This window comes from Lutjanus erythropterus, chromosome 3 (assembly GCF_056507025.1).
Source record: "Lutjanus erythropterus isolate fLutEry1 chromosome 3, fLutEry1.hap2, whole genome shotgun sequence".
Classification (NCBI taxonomy): Eukaryota; Metazoa; Chordata; class Actinopteri; order Lutjaniformes; family Lutjanidae; genus Lutjanus; species Lutjanus erythropterus.
The window spans coordinates 10,490,963-10,509,853 of NC_139319.1; the positions used below are offsets into that span (position 1 = coordinate 10,490,963).

At 40.6% G+C, this 18,891-nt stretch overlaps 1 protein-coding gene across 1 annotated transcript in view; it reads right to left on the bottom strand.

Annotated features, from left to right (window-relative positions):
- Positions 1 to 18,891, bottom strand: part of LOC146329694 (protein sidekick-1-like) — a 334,563-nt gene that overhangs the window by 5,484 nt on the left and 310,188 nt on the right. Inside the window, exons 35-43 of the mRNA XM_084714965.1 lie at positions 17,893 to 17,949; positions 17,613 to 17,714; positions 14,758 to 14,873; positions 6,276 to 6,462; positions 6,054 to 6,191; positions 5,801 to 5,962; positions 5,483 to 5,608; positions 4,779 to 4,943; positions 2,397 to 2,534 (exon numbers count right to left, since the gene is read on the bottom strand). Of these exons, the coding sequence (XP_084571091.1) occupies positions 2,397 to 2,534; positions 4,779 to 4,943; positions 5,483 to 5,608; positions 5,801 to 5,962; positions 6,054 to 6,191; positions 6,276 to 6,462; positions 14,758 to 14,873; positions 17,613 to 17,714; positions 17,893 to 17,949 (1,191 nt within the window). The remainder of the gene's footprint in view (positions 1 to 2,396; positions 2,535 to 4,778; positions 4,944 to 5,482; positions 5,609 to 5,800; positions 5,963 to 6,053; positions 6,192 to 6,275; positions 6,463 to 14,757; positions 14,874 to 17,612; positions 17,715 to 17,892; positions 17,950 to 18,891) is intronic.

An 18,891-nucleotide genomic window follows, 5' to 3' on the forward strand; every position in this document is an offset into this window, starting at 1 on the left:
GCACCCTCTCCCCTCCAATAACACCTCCCCTCACACTGTCTGATCGCTTCGCTGCCCAGAGGTTGTGCCAACGTTTCTGTAGCAACTCAGATTAACAACTGTCCTGATGTAACCTGCTCTTGTCAGGACAAGCTTTGTATTATAGCTGCTGGCATGTACTTTCTCTAAGTCCACATTTCTGCAGACTTTGCCTGAGGGAATTACCCACAGTTCATAGCGTAACAATAAACAAGGGGATGCCCTGAAGCATTAAAAAAAAAACGATAAACAAATATAGGAGCAGCAACTACAACTGCACAAGAAAAAAGAAGTTTACAAGTAAGTGTGTGATGCTGTTTTGACAAAATCAAGTGAAGTGATTATTTCAGTGTTTTATAGGTTGACCAGGACTAAAACATCCAAGGACCGAGGCAAATAAATCAGACAATTGAAATAATACAGACATAAAATGAAGCTAAACCTCAAATAATACAGATAAATACAAATAATAACAAATGAGACATGTTGGCAACAAAATGCGTGCTAGAAATAATAAAAGGAATTTTTTTTAAGGTACGCTTTGAGAAGTCTTTTAAAAAAGATGTCACTGATATGTCACAAAGTGCTGTCCCATTCCTGTTTATACCATTTCAAACCCTTGAGGCCTCTTGTATTCAAACACCACCAGGTGACGTCAGTTAAAGTACGTGAAGGTTCAGGGTTTAGGGAGGACACTGGGACTGGGCAACAGAGCCATGTTACTATATTTGTGGGGACCTGACGTTGACATAATGCATTCCTGGTCTCATCTGTTTATCATCATGTTTAATCTTGTGGTTAAGAAAAAAGTTTAAGTTAATAAACAACCTTTTAGGTTATGTTTAACTTGCTTATCTGGAAAGTGACAAACCTAAATTGATCTGACAAGAATGTGCATACATGAATCAGACATACAACACTCAGTGTGAAGCAGGACGCCTACATGAAATATGTTTTTAGGGAGCCTCAGCAACATCTTTTAACCATCTTCAATTTAGTTTTCTTTTCAACACAGACAAGTCTAGCACATAGCAAAACTGAGTACAGGAAACAGGAAAGAAGAAGAGAGACCGAGGTTTTGAATGGGAGGGACTTAAGAGGAGTCAAATCTAAAACCTAGCCTTTACCTTAAAACAGGCCTCTAAACTTTAAACCCTGCAAAGCTGCTTAGCTCCCATAAGGATAGTGGGCTTAAGTTTTTGGACTCCACTAATATAGTTAAACAAGCCTCCACACAAACACACACACACAAACACAGTGACTGTAAAAGCACTACTGTGCCCACAACCGAGAGCATCACAGGAAGCCTGAGAGGAGAAGAAACTGGGATAAAAAACAGGAAGAAAAGCCTCAACATGAAGAACCAAAGCTTTAGAGGAGTAACTCGGCAACACATCAGACAAACAACATTTTTTTTTCAAAGTGAGGACGGAGTTTGTCCTTCAAATCCATGTTAGTGAGCATCCTTGAGTAAGACTGTGATTCCTCCTGCTCCAGGCAGCTGAGCTCCCTGGCTGACCTTGTGGAGGTGGTGCGAGCTAAGATGTAATAGAGCAGTTCAGGTTTGAGTATGAAACACTGGGAGGAGAGAGTTTTTTTATCCTGTGGGATCCATCGATGGAGGAGAGAGCTTGATCTGAACGCCCTGTTCAGTTCAATGCCAGAAATGAGAACCGTTTCATGTTAATTTTAGAGCTTTTATGAGGCCTAATACAGCAAGTTGCTGATAAATGTAGAATAAAAGTAAAAAAAAAAGTAAATTAAACTCAAACTTCTTCCAACACGTTACAGCGTTTAAAGCAGTCATTCTCGTTCCAGTTTGGATTAGCCAGTCTAGCGTTATGTAACTTATAGTTGCAAGTTGTGATTTTTTAATTAGCTAGCATAACCTAAATTAATACTAAAAACTGGTGTTAATTAAAAAGCTTATTTTCAGCATTAACCTAAAGCAATATTGAAAAACCTACAGAAATTAGAATGGGGCTTCAGGGAGATAATTTTTGCTGAGATGCTTCAGGGAGCTGTTTGCCCTGAATCATGCTGGTGAAGAAACGAGGCTGACCTTGTTTTCCTTTCTCATACGGCCTCACAGGTGGAGTTGGTCCGGTAGGAATAAGACTGCTACAGGCAATTTTGCTCTACAAACAGTACAAGTGAACTCATGCACGTCTCAACTTTTCAGAATCACAAAAAGTGGAGTATATTGTGATAAATCAATGGAGAGCTGCGCCTGTTGACGGTAAGTGGAACAATATAGGTGTGACTGAGGAGAAAAAAAATGTCATCCACAAACAAGCCTCGAAAAAGTAACACATTTCATCACAACTGAATGTTTCCCTGTAAAACATTGCCTTAGAGGGATCAACAGAGCCACAGACCTGTGCCGCAGGCCTTGTACTTGGTGCTGTGTCCATGCAGGAGCAGTGTGAAGACCAGGACCAGAATGAGGATGAGTCCCACCAGAGCCATGACCAGCAGGAACCACCACTCCTCATAGAACGGACGCTCCGACAGCGCTGCAGGCAGGGAGAGGACCGGACAGGAGGGAGAGAGAGAAGGAGGGACACGTATGAGGGAGACGGCAACTTTTCTGAGCTGTGGTTTGTCCCACAGGACCAGAGAACATCCTTCAAAGTCTGTGCCTGTAGGTCGCATATTTTTAGAGGACTGAGGCCCTGTTTACATCTGGCATCGACAGGCGCTGATGGTGGGTGATCTGATCACAAGTGGACAGCTCCGAGTATGTCAGTTCACGCCTGGTATTAGAATCTCGTCTCAACATGTGTCCCGACTGAGCCTCTGTCTCCACATGCGTCCCGATTGAACCCCCTGTGACTGGATCTCTTTTCCACACTTTACATGCAAACACCTACGTACCGCAAAAGACCAAATGTGTTGTTGTTTTTAACCAGCGGCCCAACATTAATAGCCAACATGCTGGGACAAATGGACTGTTTGTCCCAGTGTGTTGGCTGTTGCTGTGTGTTAATGTGTTGGCAGAGACAATGCTTGCTACAGAAATACAGAAAGAAACATTTCCAGAATTTCCATGAAGACTCAATTAATAAAGAGTTCGTCATAAATACTTTTTCACAAAATTTATAAAGTTTCTCCTGTCTCAACAACTCTTAAAATTGTTTGTTTTTAAGGGAATCTGGGCACTCTCTCCGTGGCTGATAAAGACTAGTTACCGTTTAATGTATCTGTAAAATCTGACACATTTTCTCTCAAAAAAGTTTTTTTGTGTGAAAGGTGAAATCAGTTGAAACAGTTTGTTCAAACACCTAGCTGCTAAATGTTGGCAGATAGACACACTTCTGGCACAGAGTAGTCACTGTGTACTGACACATTGTTGTTTTTTATAAGGAAAGAAACAACTTATTGCATTTTATTCCAAACTTACAGGACGGCAAGAATGATTAATAATTTGCCGTAGCCGTTTTGGAAAGCTCATTAAGTTTCTCCTCACTCAACAACTCTAAAAATTGTGGTTACTAGTTCAGTGGTGAAGTCGGCTGGAACAGACAGTGTTCACAAACATCTGCTGCTTTTCTTGGCAGGTTAGAGACCCACACACACATTTTGCATGACAGTGCATCCCAGATCACCTCCGAATGTAGTCTGAGTGATGAAATCTCAAAGTGCCTTCAGTACTTGTTTGTTGCATTCACACCTGTATTTAATAGAGGTGTCATGATTCTCTAAATTCACGAATCAATGTGTATTTCTGATTTAAACATGTTTTGCACTGATGGCTCTGCCATTGTTAGATTGTTGAGTCTTGATTTGTAAACATTAACAGATCATTGGTTTTATGGCCAGACAACTGTTATTTTCAAATTGAACTTTAAAAAGACAGTCTGTGTGTTATTAAGTGTGATATAATGGCCAGTAAACTATGCTGTGTCATCTGTGAAGTGTTTCTTTTGACACTACAAGTTGGCAGGGATGGAGGAAAAAAAAGTAGGAAGAATCAACAATTCTGCCTTTTTTTTAAAGTTATGTTTTTGGGCTTCATTGCCTTTATTATGATAGGACAGCTGAAGAGCAGACAGGAAATGGGGTGAAGAGGGGGGGATGACATGCTGCAAAGGGCAGCAGGCAGAAGTCAAACCAGCGGCCGCTGCAGAGAACCAACAGCCTCCACACATGGAGCGAACAGGCTACCAACTGAGCTACAGGGCCGCCCCAAAAATTCTACCTTTTGATTTGATTATTGAAACCGAAAGCTCATTTCAATCGATTTCTAATTTAATATTGAAATTGTGACACCCCCCAGTACTTAGAGCTGTCCACAAATCACACAAGACGCATGTTGAGGAGACACTGCGTCGTCATAAAACTGTCTGCTGATTCTTAAAACAATCTGTTACAAACTTTTAAAACAACTGGAAGTGTCTCTTTTCTTGGATCAGTTTGTTAGTTAAGAGAAACAAAGTTGAATAAATGTTTATTTATTTCAAACTTTTTCATTTAAATATTTGAATTTGGTGTCCTTCCACAGATGGAAAACAAGAAATGGAGAGATGCTTTCAGGCTGTCTTCTGTTTGCTTAGTAAACACAGTTGTAGTTGCATGACTCTGCCTCTAGATGGCAGCAGAGTCAAAAGCTGGTCAGTAAGTTCCTTCAGTATTTCCAACTGATTCAGTCAAACCCACATCACACAAGTTGGATCACCCCGGATTTGCCCAATCTCCCCCAGTGTGTGTGTGTGTGTGTGTGTGTGTGTGTGTGTGTGTGTGTGTGTGTGTGTGTTTACCAGCAAGAGCGGCAGAGGGTGTACTCGGCTGTCCGTAACCATAGCGATTAATGGCAATGACTCTGAACTCGTAGCTGATCCCCGACCTCAGGCGCTCCAGCGGCACCGAGACAGACCTGCTGGTGGGAGGGAGGAGTCGGATGAAGGAATCCCACACTCCTTCATCTGCAGAGAGGGACAGAGAGATGAACATATAGTGAGAGAGACGGGGAGACAGAGACAGAGAGAGGGAGGGAGGTTGCGTCACGGTTTGATGGACAGGCGGACAAAGACAAGAGAGAGGCTGCTTCATTAGGGAATTATTCCCTTTTAAATGTTAGAATGGGATGAAAGAAAATTATAAATCGTCAAATTATATTTAAAATAATAATGATGATGTGATGATGATGATGATTACTGTTATTACTAAGAATAAAATGGGTATTACCATTATTATCAGTAGTAGAATAATAGCAGAGTCTACAGTCTGTCCTGCAGAGTGTTCAAAAAGACACTCCCTTGCTGTATTACACCTCTGGTGATGTTTATTAGGAAATTGCCGCTGACTTGATTTGCTCAGCGGGTCTTAATGAATCTGGTGAAAGCGGCGCTCACTGAGGTTTAGCGCAGAGCCGTACTTAATCTCCGTCTTGATGAAAGAAGAGAACTGATGAAAAGGTAAAGTTAATGGTTGAGCTGTGGGTGGTGTTTGTGTGTGAGCTGACCTGAAGCACGAGCCTCAATAACGTATCCGGTGACAGGTGCAGCACCGACGTCTCCCTCTGACCAGTGGATAGTTAGCGCAGATGACGTCTTGGTGATGGACATTTCCATAGGTGACCCAGGGGAGCCTGTAGTGCAAGAGAGGGACACACACACACACACACAATCGTTTTTGTCACTTAAGAGGACACTGCACTGTAGGGGTGGGAATCACCACGATACCCCACAATACAAATATTACTCACAGTACAAAATCACAACACGATTAATATGATTAGAGACATTAACACGCACACAGACAGAGTTAAGGCCACACCTACCTTGTACAGGCTGAGCAGTGATGTTTGCTTGTATTGGCGGTCCATAGCTGACTGTGAGAGCCTGAAGACTGAACTCGTACGTCGCTCCTTTGACCAGGTCTCGAACCTTCAGCCATCGCTGCCAGCTGCCCCTCACGTCCACTGTCACCACTTTAGTCACTCCTGCTCTCACACAGACCGTTTGAAACAAATGTCAGCATCCTCCTCAACATGTGTTTGTGTGTGTTTCTGTCTAAAGCCCGTGGGTGTATACCTTGTACAGAAGCAGTGGGTTTGTAGATGACCCTGTAGCCCTCCAGCTGTCCGTTGGGAGTGAGCGGAGCTCCCCAGGACACATTGACGCTTCCCTCTGTGACCTCTGAGAAGGACAGGTAGCTGGGCTGGCTGGGAGCTGCGGGACACATGGAGGAGGACAAATGAAATAAGGCGAATAAAGGAAATCAAACAGACTATAATAGGATGCCCCACTCCATACCAGACTGCAGGGTACGGGCCCCGCGGGGGTCACTGGGTGGCCCGTCTCCGGCCGTGTTGAAGGCAGTCAGGGTGACCAGGTAAGGCGTGTAGCTGGTCAGGTTGGTGAGATGCACGCTGGTGTCTGGGACAAAAATCACCTTGACCTTCTCACTCTGGTTCTGCTTGTCCCTCTCCCAGTAGTGGATCTGCAACACAGGGAAACACTATCAACAACACTGGATTTGTTTTACCCCAAACAACTTCCTGCTCCTACTTTCTCCTCTTCAGTTCTTCCAACTATATATATTATTTACTTTCTCCTTTCCTCCTGAGGTCCCTTAATCGATCTATATAATATTAAGAGTGCTCATGTGCGGTTTTACAAGGAGGAGAAGTTGGTTATAGAGAGATTTGTTGGTGCTGACAGTTTAACAGAAGGGTAAAGAAGGTGTAATTTCTTATGGCAGATACCACTGGTCTGGTCTAGACGTACAAAGGGAGCACAGCACTCCAGTTCTGGCCAAATCAGGGCTCTATTATAGTCCCACATGAACACGTACGCAGACAGCTGTGGACCCCATGGATGCCTGATAGTTCTGTTTATACTACTTTCTGGAGTGAGCACACTCCACACTTCAACGCCTGAAGTGGCCAAATGGAAAGGTCCGTGGACAAGACCGTGCGGTCACAACAAATGCGGGGTACATGGAGGGCTGCACAGAGCCTGCACATATACCCGCTGATGATGAAATTCAGGTCATGCGCTTGCAGACGTAGACACCATAATACCAGCTTTACATTGACTCCCCATCCGATATCTAATTAATTTTAAGATTCTTTTGATTACTTTATAACGTGGTCCAGCTCTGCTTTACATTTCAGAACTCTTAACTCTTCACTCAGCTCAGAGACCGTACAGATCAGAGAATCATGCTGTTAAAAGTTCCTTGGTGCAGGCTAAAAACAAAAGGGAATCATGCTTTTTGAAATCCATTTTTAACTGCATTCTGTCTGCAATGCTCTTTTATATTTTTGTTTTACTTCTCTATGATTCAGTATCTTCTACACCTACACTTTTTTTCCTTGTGAAATAAAGCTTACTTTTAAAGTCACTTTTTACTTTTAATAAAGCTTATTCTTTTTTATCTTAAATATTTTATATAGCTAAGAACAATATCATTTCCTCCTCACACACCTACTTTAATTTTGACAGCACTGATTTAGAGATGTATTTATAGATCCATACGCTGATGTCAAACACACTGCACAACATGAGTCTGACTCTTCAAAATAAAAGGTAGGCATCACATGGTTATCACGGTTATTATCAAAGCCGTACTTTAGACAACTTGGTAATTTCTTTATATTGTTCAGTGACAAGACATGGCAGTTACATGAATAGTGCAGATGTCTTGTGATGGCTTTATTTCTTTTTTCTTAGCTGTAATTAACACTTTCTAACCAGTAAATAGCATGAGCATCAAACAATCAAATATGTAGAATGTAGAATGTATTAGCCTTAATGCTATTCCCTGTCTTTTTTTGCACACCGCCCATGCTCATGTGGAACCACAGACCGTATAAGAGAAGTGGATGTAGCCACTGTGACATTACTCACTGGTTTGTGGACTACCATTCTGGCATTATGGCCATTGCCATCTTGCTTTTTTGGAGCCAGGAGTGACCATATTTGGATGAGAGAATGGAACTAGAGAGGTTGCTGCGGTAGCCATAGAAGCCGCAGACATATTCTCATAGACAGCGCCTTGACCGCTTTGGCCTGTTGCTACGTCACTGTATCGGTCTGGGCAAGACTGGCCTGTGAACAAATACATGTACATGGGGGAGATGCTGTTTTCCTGTAAAAAGAACATTATGGTGTTTACATTTCTCAACTGATTTTAAGAAGTTATGTTACATTCAAGCGTTTCAAGAGCAAAGCCACCTCTGTGTGCCTGAGATGTTCCTGTGACCGACCAGCACCTGATCCCCTACACTGGGTGTGCAGAGGGAGTTCTGTTTGCGGAACATCATGTTGTATTCAAGAAGACAAGGAGCAAGCGATTGAAACCATAAAGTCATTAGGAAACTGCTGAAGTCATAAGTGAGTAGTATGGACAGTTTCTCATAGACTTCCATACTATCAGACTTCTTTTTTGCAACCAGTAGAGTTGCTCCCTGCTGGCCAGTAGAAAGAATTCAGGTTTAAGGCACTTCCACATCGGCTCCATTTTTCAGACTGGAAAGCTGTGTCCACACTTATACAGTCTGTGTGTGGACCCAGTAATCACGGACATGGCCATTAACTTTCATGACATCGGCCAGTAATGAAGACACACGGACTACTTTGGTCATTCCCTGTAAGCTTAAACTAGAACAAAGGTCACCTAATTATTGTACCCAGTATGATGAGATCAGTATTAAGACCTTGTAGCTTGTGAATGTCACAATTTAATGACACCAAAAATTGCTTTTTTCAATGAAACATATTCAAAGCTATGATGGAGTAGGTTTATAGTTGAGACTCATTGAGGAACATTATTTCTGTGGTGTTCTGTCACCTAAGACAGACCGATTTATCACTCTTGGTTAAGTTTCATATAACTCTGGTGATTTGAGAAATGTGTTACTTAAATGACTTTGAAAAAATTGAGTATTTAGAAATCCTGAATGACTTTTATATTGCAGCCTAGGTCACATACTTTTAATGAAACAGGCTGCATATAATGAGCGAAGAAAAAGATAAGCAATTTGCTTGATATCCCACTGCCAGTAAACAGCCTATATAAATGCATATCCAGTAACAAAATCTCTTTGATGCAATAAAACAGCTTGCCTCCTGCTCTTAACGGTGCTGGACAGGTGCATATCAACTGTAATATTCTTTAAACCTTCAGCTACTTCAGCTTTAAATCGGTTCTTTTACAAATCACTGCATGTCATTTAATCCCAGCTGAATGTAGAAAAAATATTTTTATCTATTAATGTCTTAGAAACCAGCGTAGAGCCTGGAAAAAAAGAAGGATTGGTTTGACATGTGAAAAGCCTTGGCTTTCTCCACACATACAGTCATATCAGGTATACACTAGCAGCAAGGTTACAGAGGTGGTTGAGACTCATGCATTAGAAATGAAGCAGAATAAGTACCTAGTGTACACAGAAGTACTTACAGTGAAGAAACAGACACAAACAGCTGTTACTATACCTACTCTCATGATGCTTCATTCACTGAAAATGTTTTAGTGACAAGAAAAGAAAGACATCAGAGCAGTGTCAGTTCTAAATTTGAACGTGTTCATTCACAGCTCAAGGAGGGTTTTCACGTATCTGGGTACCTAATCACACCACACACAGTTCCTCAGCTTATTCAAACTCTAATCAGATCATGAAACTGTGGCTTTTATGAGCAAAGACAGGACTGGACATTTTGTCTGCTGCATGTCAGTCAATCTGCAGGCCGTCAGGGTGGATAGAAAGTGAGAGACTGACAGATATTGATATAACTGATTTAATATTGATGGCATCTGTGTCACATCAGCCAGCAACAACACGCAGCAGCATAATGATGCTTCTTAGATTTCTTGCTGTGGATGAGAGCAACCCATCTGGGCACCACGCTCCTGTGTCACGCTCCCACCCCTTTTTGGGTGAAAAAAACCAACTCAACTGTCAATACCAATTCTGAGGTCTTTGCCAGTTTAAACGCATCCTTGCGCTCTGCATCCATGAAAGTGCATGAAGCTGACATACAGCTACTTTACTGAATCTTCAGATAATGTATTTCAGACATCTGTCACATTTTTCCTATAATTAAGTCACATACAATTAAGATTATTTTTCTGTGTTGGTACTGTTGGACCAAACTCCATTCTAAAAGCAGGTGATTCATTCGCTTAGACTATTTTCTGATTAATTTTGATCAACAGACACAATCAGCACACGTCATTTACTCAGTAACATCATTAACTAACTAGTGATGTGTTTGACTCAAGCACACATACTGACTTGTCGCTTAAAAGAGAGCCGATTGTGATGGTGATTGTGGGACGTGATGTATGGCTGCTCTCATCCATTACTGGATGCAGCCCTCTATGAAAGATCATAATTAATGTGGGTTCAATGTGCACTAACAAGCAAGGCTGTGCTGAATGTCTTGTTTTAACATTCGTTTCTACTGAGATTTTTGAATGAAGCTCCAAATGTCATATTTTATGATGCCATCACCCTAAAAAAATAAATAAAATAATCAAAATATCAAAGAAAATCCTCAGTTTGAATAAAGTGATTCATTGGATTAAATGGGTGTGTCTTTTTATATTAGAGCTAGAATAGATTCTTTGTTATTGTAGTTATATAAATGTAATTTAAGGTGCTGTTAGACTGGTGCCAGACCGCCACGCCAATACAGGTGTGAGCCTCCCTTTATGTGTGGCAAGCGAGACAGCAAGCAATTTTTTGACCACAGTGAAAATGTTGTTTTTGAAAGCCTTAAATCTAACAAATATGGATTGAAGCAGAATATTTTTTTAGATAAAAAACATGTTGTGAACTTTGAAAATTATTACAACTATCAATAAATTTTGATTTTTGGACTTTGCAGCACTCTGGAATTATTGGAAATGTTTTGATCAAGCATCACAAACAATCCTTTGCCGCCTCCACTGGAATCTAAATCTATAAATAGCATAATAATGATATCAGTACTGTAGCCTCACCAGGTTTAAACAGAATGAATAGATTTGTAATAGTGGTTGATTTAAAATCCCTTCCAGCAAGACAGTAAAAGCAGTGATACCTAATGAATGGTAATGATGCCTAACTTAATATTGTTGTAGTATTCAGATCTGTGGCAGCTATTGATGGCCAAATTAATTTTATGTTAATAAATTTATTTACATGTAATGTAATTTGTATTCGTGTTAGCTGCTACATACTGTACATTCAACAGTGTTTTTCTGCACCATTCCTGTGCAGTCTGGCTCGAAAAGTAAAAGCAGCCCAGAGCTACTTTCTGTAAAGGGGTTCATTTTGTTATTATTCCTAAAAGGAAGCACTACACAGCATCCTAAGCTATATTCACACCTCCCAAACCTGGAAGCAGCAGCTTATGAGTAGCACTTGAGGGCAGCATTATACCATCTCTGTCCTTCCACACGCTCTCACATAGATGAGATACAGACTAACTCATCCATATACTCAATTCAAAATCAAAATATATTATCTTCTGCTTATGCGTATTTCCATTAAGGCAACATCACTTGCAAAACCTGGTTTAGTAAAAAAAAATCAATCAATCCACTCTACTGTTGTTCACAGGATCTATTTTGGGATGTGGTAAGAGTGTGAGACCATGAGGATTAGTCTACAAAAAACAATCTGAACCTGTCATAAACATGATTATTATGTGATTTGATGAGATCAAGAACATTAAATGGATTTTCCAGCAATCTCTTTGGTTAAATAGTTGATTTAAGTCTTGATGAAAAAGGGCGACAGGATGTTTGTTTTGCAAAGGAGGACACTTTTTATCAATTTCAGGTTTTTGTTTGTGTCGTAGCTGCTTCTATTAAAATGACTGACCTATTTTGGTGTGAGAAGCATGATTGATGTTGCTTGTGTCACCAAGCTGACAAAGATCTCATTAGTATTAAGAAAAATACGTTTCTAAAGGTTCAGGTCCCCACCACCACCCAAAGTTGAAATTACACATTTTTCCTCCCACCCGTAGTTCTATTAATCCATCTAAATTTTTTTGGTGAGTTGTTGACTTTTGAAGATAACGGTCGCAGAGATGTCTGCCTTCTCTTGAAGCTTGTGGTGCTCAAGTCGCTAAAAAAGTGCACAGGAAAAACTATTTTCTTTCTACTAAACTACAGACACCAGCCATATCACCGTGCAGAAAGAAACATGCATCGACTCATGGACGAGAAGTTCTTGCTTGTGACAGCGTGGGACGTAAATACAAATAGCTGACTTGTAACCTCTCATGCGTGAGAAAATACACGCTTCCTACTGCACAGTGATACGGCCTGAAGGTGTAGCTCGGTGCTCACAACAGGGTGTGTGGATTATTTTGAGTAAGCGGGTCATGATTTCTTGAAGGAGACAGTGCAAGTTGAGTTTTTAAAATGTATATTTTTTGGTGCTTTGAGAAACACGAATTGAGTGCCATGCACACTAGTTCAGTTGTACTAGTTCCATATGACTGTATCTTGCACTACTGCCATATTCATCCCATTTGAACTTTATAAATGACTGTATTTTGGCACTACAGCAATATCCATGTCATTTATACGGTTCTATTACAGCTCCCTCCTTCCACTACAGCCACCTCTACAATGTCTTTTGCACAATTATAATACATGATTCAGACATATATTACCTCATTCAATTCAGGTTTGTAAATATGCGACTATTTGTACATATCATATGTTACTTCTTTGTACATATGTTGCTCTTCTTTGTCTTTGTTCTTTTATCTCATATTTATGCATGTATGTCCCCCTATGTGTCCCTCCTCGCACTGTCTTAGTGAAGGGCAGACATCTCTATGGCTGGTATCTCCTATATATTTTATATTTTATTATGTTTACTATTTTATCATTGCACTGCAGTCACTGATCGAGAAACAAAATTTTGTTCTCTTGTGTATGTAAATGCACAGTGAAAATGACAATAAAAATCCTTGATCCTTGATCCAATCTAGACAGTCTAGATGGAAAAGTAGCACTACAGGTAGGAGGAAAATATGTCTCTATTCGACTTTGGGGTGAACTGTCCCTTTAAATGTTGATACCACAAGGAAAATCTGCAGTAGTGGGGTCCTTCACTCAAAACATAAATAACCTTTTACATCTGGTGTATATGGAAGACTACTCTTGACAGGACTAGCATTGTTTGGTATTACCTGTAACCCCGCACTCATCATGTTCAGTGTGTTTAACAAGCCCTCCAGAGCATTTCAGTAAACCTCAAATGTCGAAAAACACACTTGCAATGAAGTTTGCCTTCAGTCCTACCTGCCGTCTGTGCTGCTCATCTAACAGAGTAGGAGAGTTAACAGAAGTCAGAACCTATAAATTCATTAAACATTCTTTCTTTGCTCTATTTCTCTCGTCTTAATCTCGTTAACCCCCTCTGCCTCTCGCTCTGCATCCCCGTGTCCATCCCTCTCTGGTAGCTTAAATGTATTCCCCCGATCCTCTTCTCTAATCAGGATTCTACAGGGATCACTTGCTCATCTCATTCCTCCAGTCTGCAAATATTACATTCCCTTCTTTCTTCTCCATTCCCCCCTCTACTCCAGCAGAAATCAATGTGTCTAAAGCAGGACAGATAACCTTGTGTTTGAAGTACTAAGAGCGAGGGGGTGGGACAGGGGAGTTGAGAGGGAAAGACAGGCAGAGGAGTGATATTGAAACCATTAAAGGATATTCAGATTCTTCCTCTAACTTAATTCTCTCCCTTTCTCTCTCTCTATAGGACACTTGAAGGTGCAGCAGAGCAAAACCCCTCCAAGACAAGACAAGAGGAGAGGAGAGAAGAGGAGAGGAGAGGAGAGGAGAGGAGAGGAGAGGAGAGGAGAGGAGAGGCAGACAGAGATGGTGCTGTGTGCTTTTTTCTCACAGGGACACTATGACTGGGTTTGATCGGCAAAGATCAATTTAATCTATGATTAGTTCTCATTGAAAGTAGGTTCAAAATGACTAAATGCAGATTTAAAATTACACAGAGCTCTGTCTGCACAACTAAAAACTCATCTCACTTTTCTAAATCCAAATTTAGTGATGTAAACCAAAATGGAAGAGTATAAGTAATACGGAGATGCTTTCTTTCCCAAATTAAAATAAATAATTTACTAAAAAATAAATTCAAGTGCTTCCAGGACCTAACTAGTAAGGGGGAGACCCTTAACAAAACTTCAAACTGTTTGCTTGCTAGCTAAAAAGTATATTGTTTGATAGCTAGGCTAAAAAGTCAGTTTTCCTCCTCATGATGGCTCAGCAGAGAAGCTCTAATTTCTCCTTTGAGAAATTTGTCAGCTGAATTATCAACTAGAGTGAAATAAAGAGACTGTCGTCAAGGAACTTGAACATTTTACTCAATCCATCTCAAAAAGGCAGCCATTTCAAAAGCAAAAACTCCTCAAGTGTAAATTTGGAATTAAATTTGGAATTAATACTGGATCACAGTTTAAATTGTTTTTTATAGTTTTGGTGCAACAGCTCATATATAAGCATCAGCTTATAGAGTGAAAAATAAGGGTTTAAAGATGGGTTTAAATGTAATCTTTCTTAATTTGAAGCTAGTTTAAAAGTTTATTGCAGCATCATTTAGTTAAACCATGATTTAGTTGGGTTTAAAAATTAATCCTTGCTGATGCTACACAGACTGTGAGTACTCGTCTGGGTGTGTTTAAGTCTTTTTTTGTCTTGTGTGTGCCTGCCACAAATAATTCTTCGTTTGTATTTGTGTTCGTGTGTTTGTCTCCTGTGTGTCACCTTATATCCTTGGATGAGTCCATTCTGGGTCTCGAGGGGGGGTGTATCCCAGGTCACTTCCAGGATGGACGGAGACACAGCTGATACTCTGATAGACTGAGGGGCCACCGATGGGGCTGCAGAAGAGGAGGTGTTTCGTTAGACAGCTGCTCAGTGGGTGTGTCTGTGTGTGTGCGCAGCTGGGCGTTAGAGTGGGAAGTCGGGAAGATATGTTCTACCTTTCCAATTAGAATGGCCCTAAGGCAGTACCTTGTTACTCCACTGTGCCACACATATGCATGAACACTCAGCAGTGTGCACTTGAGGCTAGAGAAAAGGCCATATCACCCCATTTCATCATCCCCTTCCAGCCTTTTCTGCCTCCTCCTCCTGCTCGCCCCGCTTATCCTCACCTCTCACTCCTCTGCATGTGATATGTATGGCCTACACGCACACACACCACACACACCCCTCTGAATATGAATGCACTGTGGATCTGATGGAGGGAGTTAGAGACTGTGAGAGAAATTGCAAAAATTTTGCGTGGGGACGTTACGAACACAACGTGCAAATCTGTTCACCTGCACAATTGTTTGTGTGTTCGGCTGCCTTGCAGTAGTGGTGTGTGTGCGTGTCTGTTTGTGTGCGTGTCTGAGATTTATTTGCACTACTGTCTGTCAAATGGATCCACCGTTTGACTCTGATCAAAGTTAAACAGGGGTTGGGCCACTGCTACAAAATAGATGACCTTGTGCAGCTCTTGACGATATTCAGATGTGTCCACAGCCCCCCTCCCCCCATACACACACACACACACACACACACACACACACACACACACACACACACACACACACACACACACACACACACAGTTATGAAACACCAGTGAGCTTCTCAAAGGCAATGTCACTCAAGGGGTGAGAGCAAGACAGGAGGCGTGAACAGGACAAAGCAAGAAAGAGAAGAGAAGGAGAGAACGACAAGAGTGACAGAAAGCAGACAAATCAATCTCAATCACAGTTTAAACCAGGTTACTAGCTCTGAGCTCATATGTATGTAACAAGTGAGCAAATTCCTAATTAGCAGTATTATGAACTGGAAAAACGCTGTATAAAGTTACTGTTTATGCAAACTGAACATTTCCTACTGCTGCAGCTTCACCTTAAAAACACTTAACTGGCAAAACACAGGAAGTAGTCACAGAAAATGCAATGATTTTTGTCAGTGAGCTTGCCACTGACTGTGATTGTTCATCAAAATTGCATCTACAAAAGGAACAATGGTCATTTTCAGAATTTTGCGGCAGCTGGTCAGTTTGAAATAATGCCGGGAGAAATGGAACAGGAAGGAGCAGCCATAATTTCCTGCCAATCAGACTTCAGTCTGCAAATATGATTCCTGTATTACCTATTTGAACCATCACTCCTCAGTGAACTGCCTCTGAGAGCATTTCCTAGTTAAGTATCTAGTTATCATCATGATTTCCCCTGGTTTTGGAGGCTTTTCACTCTGATACAGACTGATAAAAAATAACATTAACTAAGAAAGCACTCGAAGAAGTAAGAGGACACTGAGATGGGATTGATCTGTTAAACTATTTCCAAGGTCAAGAATGTGTTTTCATGCTTAGAAAACGAGGAGATGTCTTGAGAATCGAGAAATGAGAAGTTTAAATTAAAAGAAGAAGAAAGATCTTTATTCCCCACAGTACCTGATGGAAGAAGAGCAACGAGCTAAAGACTTAAATTAAATGTTTCTTTATGTACACAAAATGCAGCCTTGTAACAGCAATGCTTAGCACAGGGGAGAGAGGAAGACTGAAAAACAACATTCAACACTAAGACTGCTTCTCTGGCATTATAAATCTGAAGGCAGAGATTGGTTCTCGTCGCATCTGTAGACTTTCTCGGCTACTGTCACTGAATCTTACTGAATATGTGGTGTTCCCCAAGGTTCTGTTGCTGTTTGCTTTGTACTTGCCTTCTCTTGGGCAGTTAATAAGTAATCCTACCATTGTTATGCAGATGACATTCAATTATACAAGCCTCAAAATGTTTAAAAACTGTCAGTTCTACTAAATTGCCTCAACAGATAGGATGGCAGATCATTCTCTGCAGCTAAATACTGACAAATCAGAAGTTCTTATTTCTTCCTAAAGGGTGATGGAAAGCCCTGATTCTTTATCTTTCTCTGTAAAACTTACCCTCCGTAATCTCGGCATCTCCACGGGCCAGGCTCTGGGTCTTGACCAGCATGTAAACTGTTTGTTCCACTCCTGTTTCGACTAGCTGAGAAACATCACTAAACTCAGGCCCATTTAGTCCATAGATGAGAGGAAGGTGATTATTCATGTGTTTATTTCCTCCTGTCTTCATTATTACAATTCCCTTTTCACCTGGCTTAGTAAGATATTCTTAAACTGCTTACAAGTAGTCCAAAAAGCTGCTGCCAAGGAATGTAAGGTCTTCTGATGGGGGTCTGTTGGTTGTTCCTTGCTTCAGGCTCAACACAAATAGAGACTGTATTTTTGAGGTCGTAGCTGTATCTCTCCCATAAGACCTATGATCTGTGGACATTACTGACATGTTTAAAAAGCAACTCAAGACCCAATTGCTTGGACTTGTTTTTGTTTAATCTGCTCTGTTTATTTTTGTTTCTCATTGGTTGTCTGCTTTTAATGTTTAATGACTCTTGCTCTGTCTCTTATCTGCTCTTTTGCTTTTGTGAGGCACTTTGTGACATCATCACCTCGAAAGGTGCTATATAACTGTTATTCTTATTATTATTATTATTATTAAACATGAATAAGAGGATATGTTTATCACAAACTGAAATTATGACCAATCTAACAGTTTCCTCGAGTTTCCACCCACCTGCCTCTCCAACAGACACCTCGACCGGAGTGGAAGGCGGGCTCTCTCCGATGATATTGTAGCTTGTCATAAAAATCTGGTAGCGTTTGAACTTCTTCAGTTCTACAAAGAAATAAAAATACATTTTCATATATAAAACATGCGTACAAGCACATATGTTAGCTGTTGTTGACTCTTGTTCTTCTTATTCTACAAGCAGTTTGCTTATCAAGTTTACTAAAACAAAATGTAAACCACAACCAAAGAGATTGACGTCACAGTTCCATGTTAAATTACTTACGTGTCAACTCAAACTCTGTTAGCGAGGCACTGCTAACTGTCTTAAAGGTGCTCTTGGCTTGGGAAGAGTGAGAGAAAGATGGAGAGAGAGTAAATCAATACTTTTTTTCAAGTTCAACAATAGACTGTGCAATTATAATGCATTCAAAAAAAAAAGAGTGTGTTCAAGATGAACCTGTTCAATACCATTGTCAGACTGAATGTTGGATGGAAAGAGACTTGTCCAATCTAGCTCAATCTAAAACACGTACAAAGCACTTTAGGCTGAACAGTGAATAGGAATATTTTAATACTGCAGAACCTTAGAAGAAAACAGAAGTCCGACATGGACCATTTGGTCAATCTCTCATCATGGCCGTACAGTCCATTCTTTGTCCCTGCTCTGATAGGAGTGCATTTGAAAACTTCTTTTTCTTCTTTTTTATTATTAGACCTCTAAATACCAACCCCCTACAAAATGGGTAACAAGAGAAATGCCAACTTTGCATCGCAGAATCGACCATTAAAAAGATCGTTCAAGTAATACACACACAAGTATGATGGTTGAGTTATAAACCCTTTACTTCTTTGTCAAAGTACTGACTGTTACAAAAATCCTTTTTCACCTCTGACCTTCACTATCATATTGTTCCTTTTGTGCTTTTACGTAATGCAGGTACATTCACTGACATATTTTCATATCAATGATTTCAATGCAGCCAGCCTTGGTAATGATGTGGAATTCATGGTGCAGTCACCATTGTATTAAGTGTCTGACAACAAAAATGGAGTGAATTATCTGCCATGTACATACATCAGACAATACTTACTCGAGTGACTGTAGTTACAGTCAGCTCTCTAAAATCCTAAAACAATTAACCATTTGCTAAACCCCTCTCAAGAACAGCAATCGTCCAACAGCACCTATGCATGGAAGATTAGTCTGGTTTTGGATTTCTCAACATGCTGAAGAGGTGTACATAAGGTTGTAGTCGTTCAATGAGTTTTGACTGAGTATCAA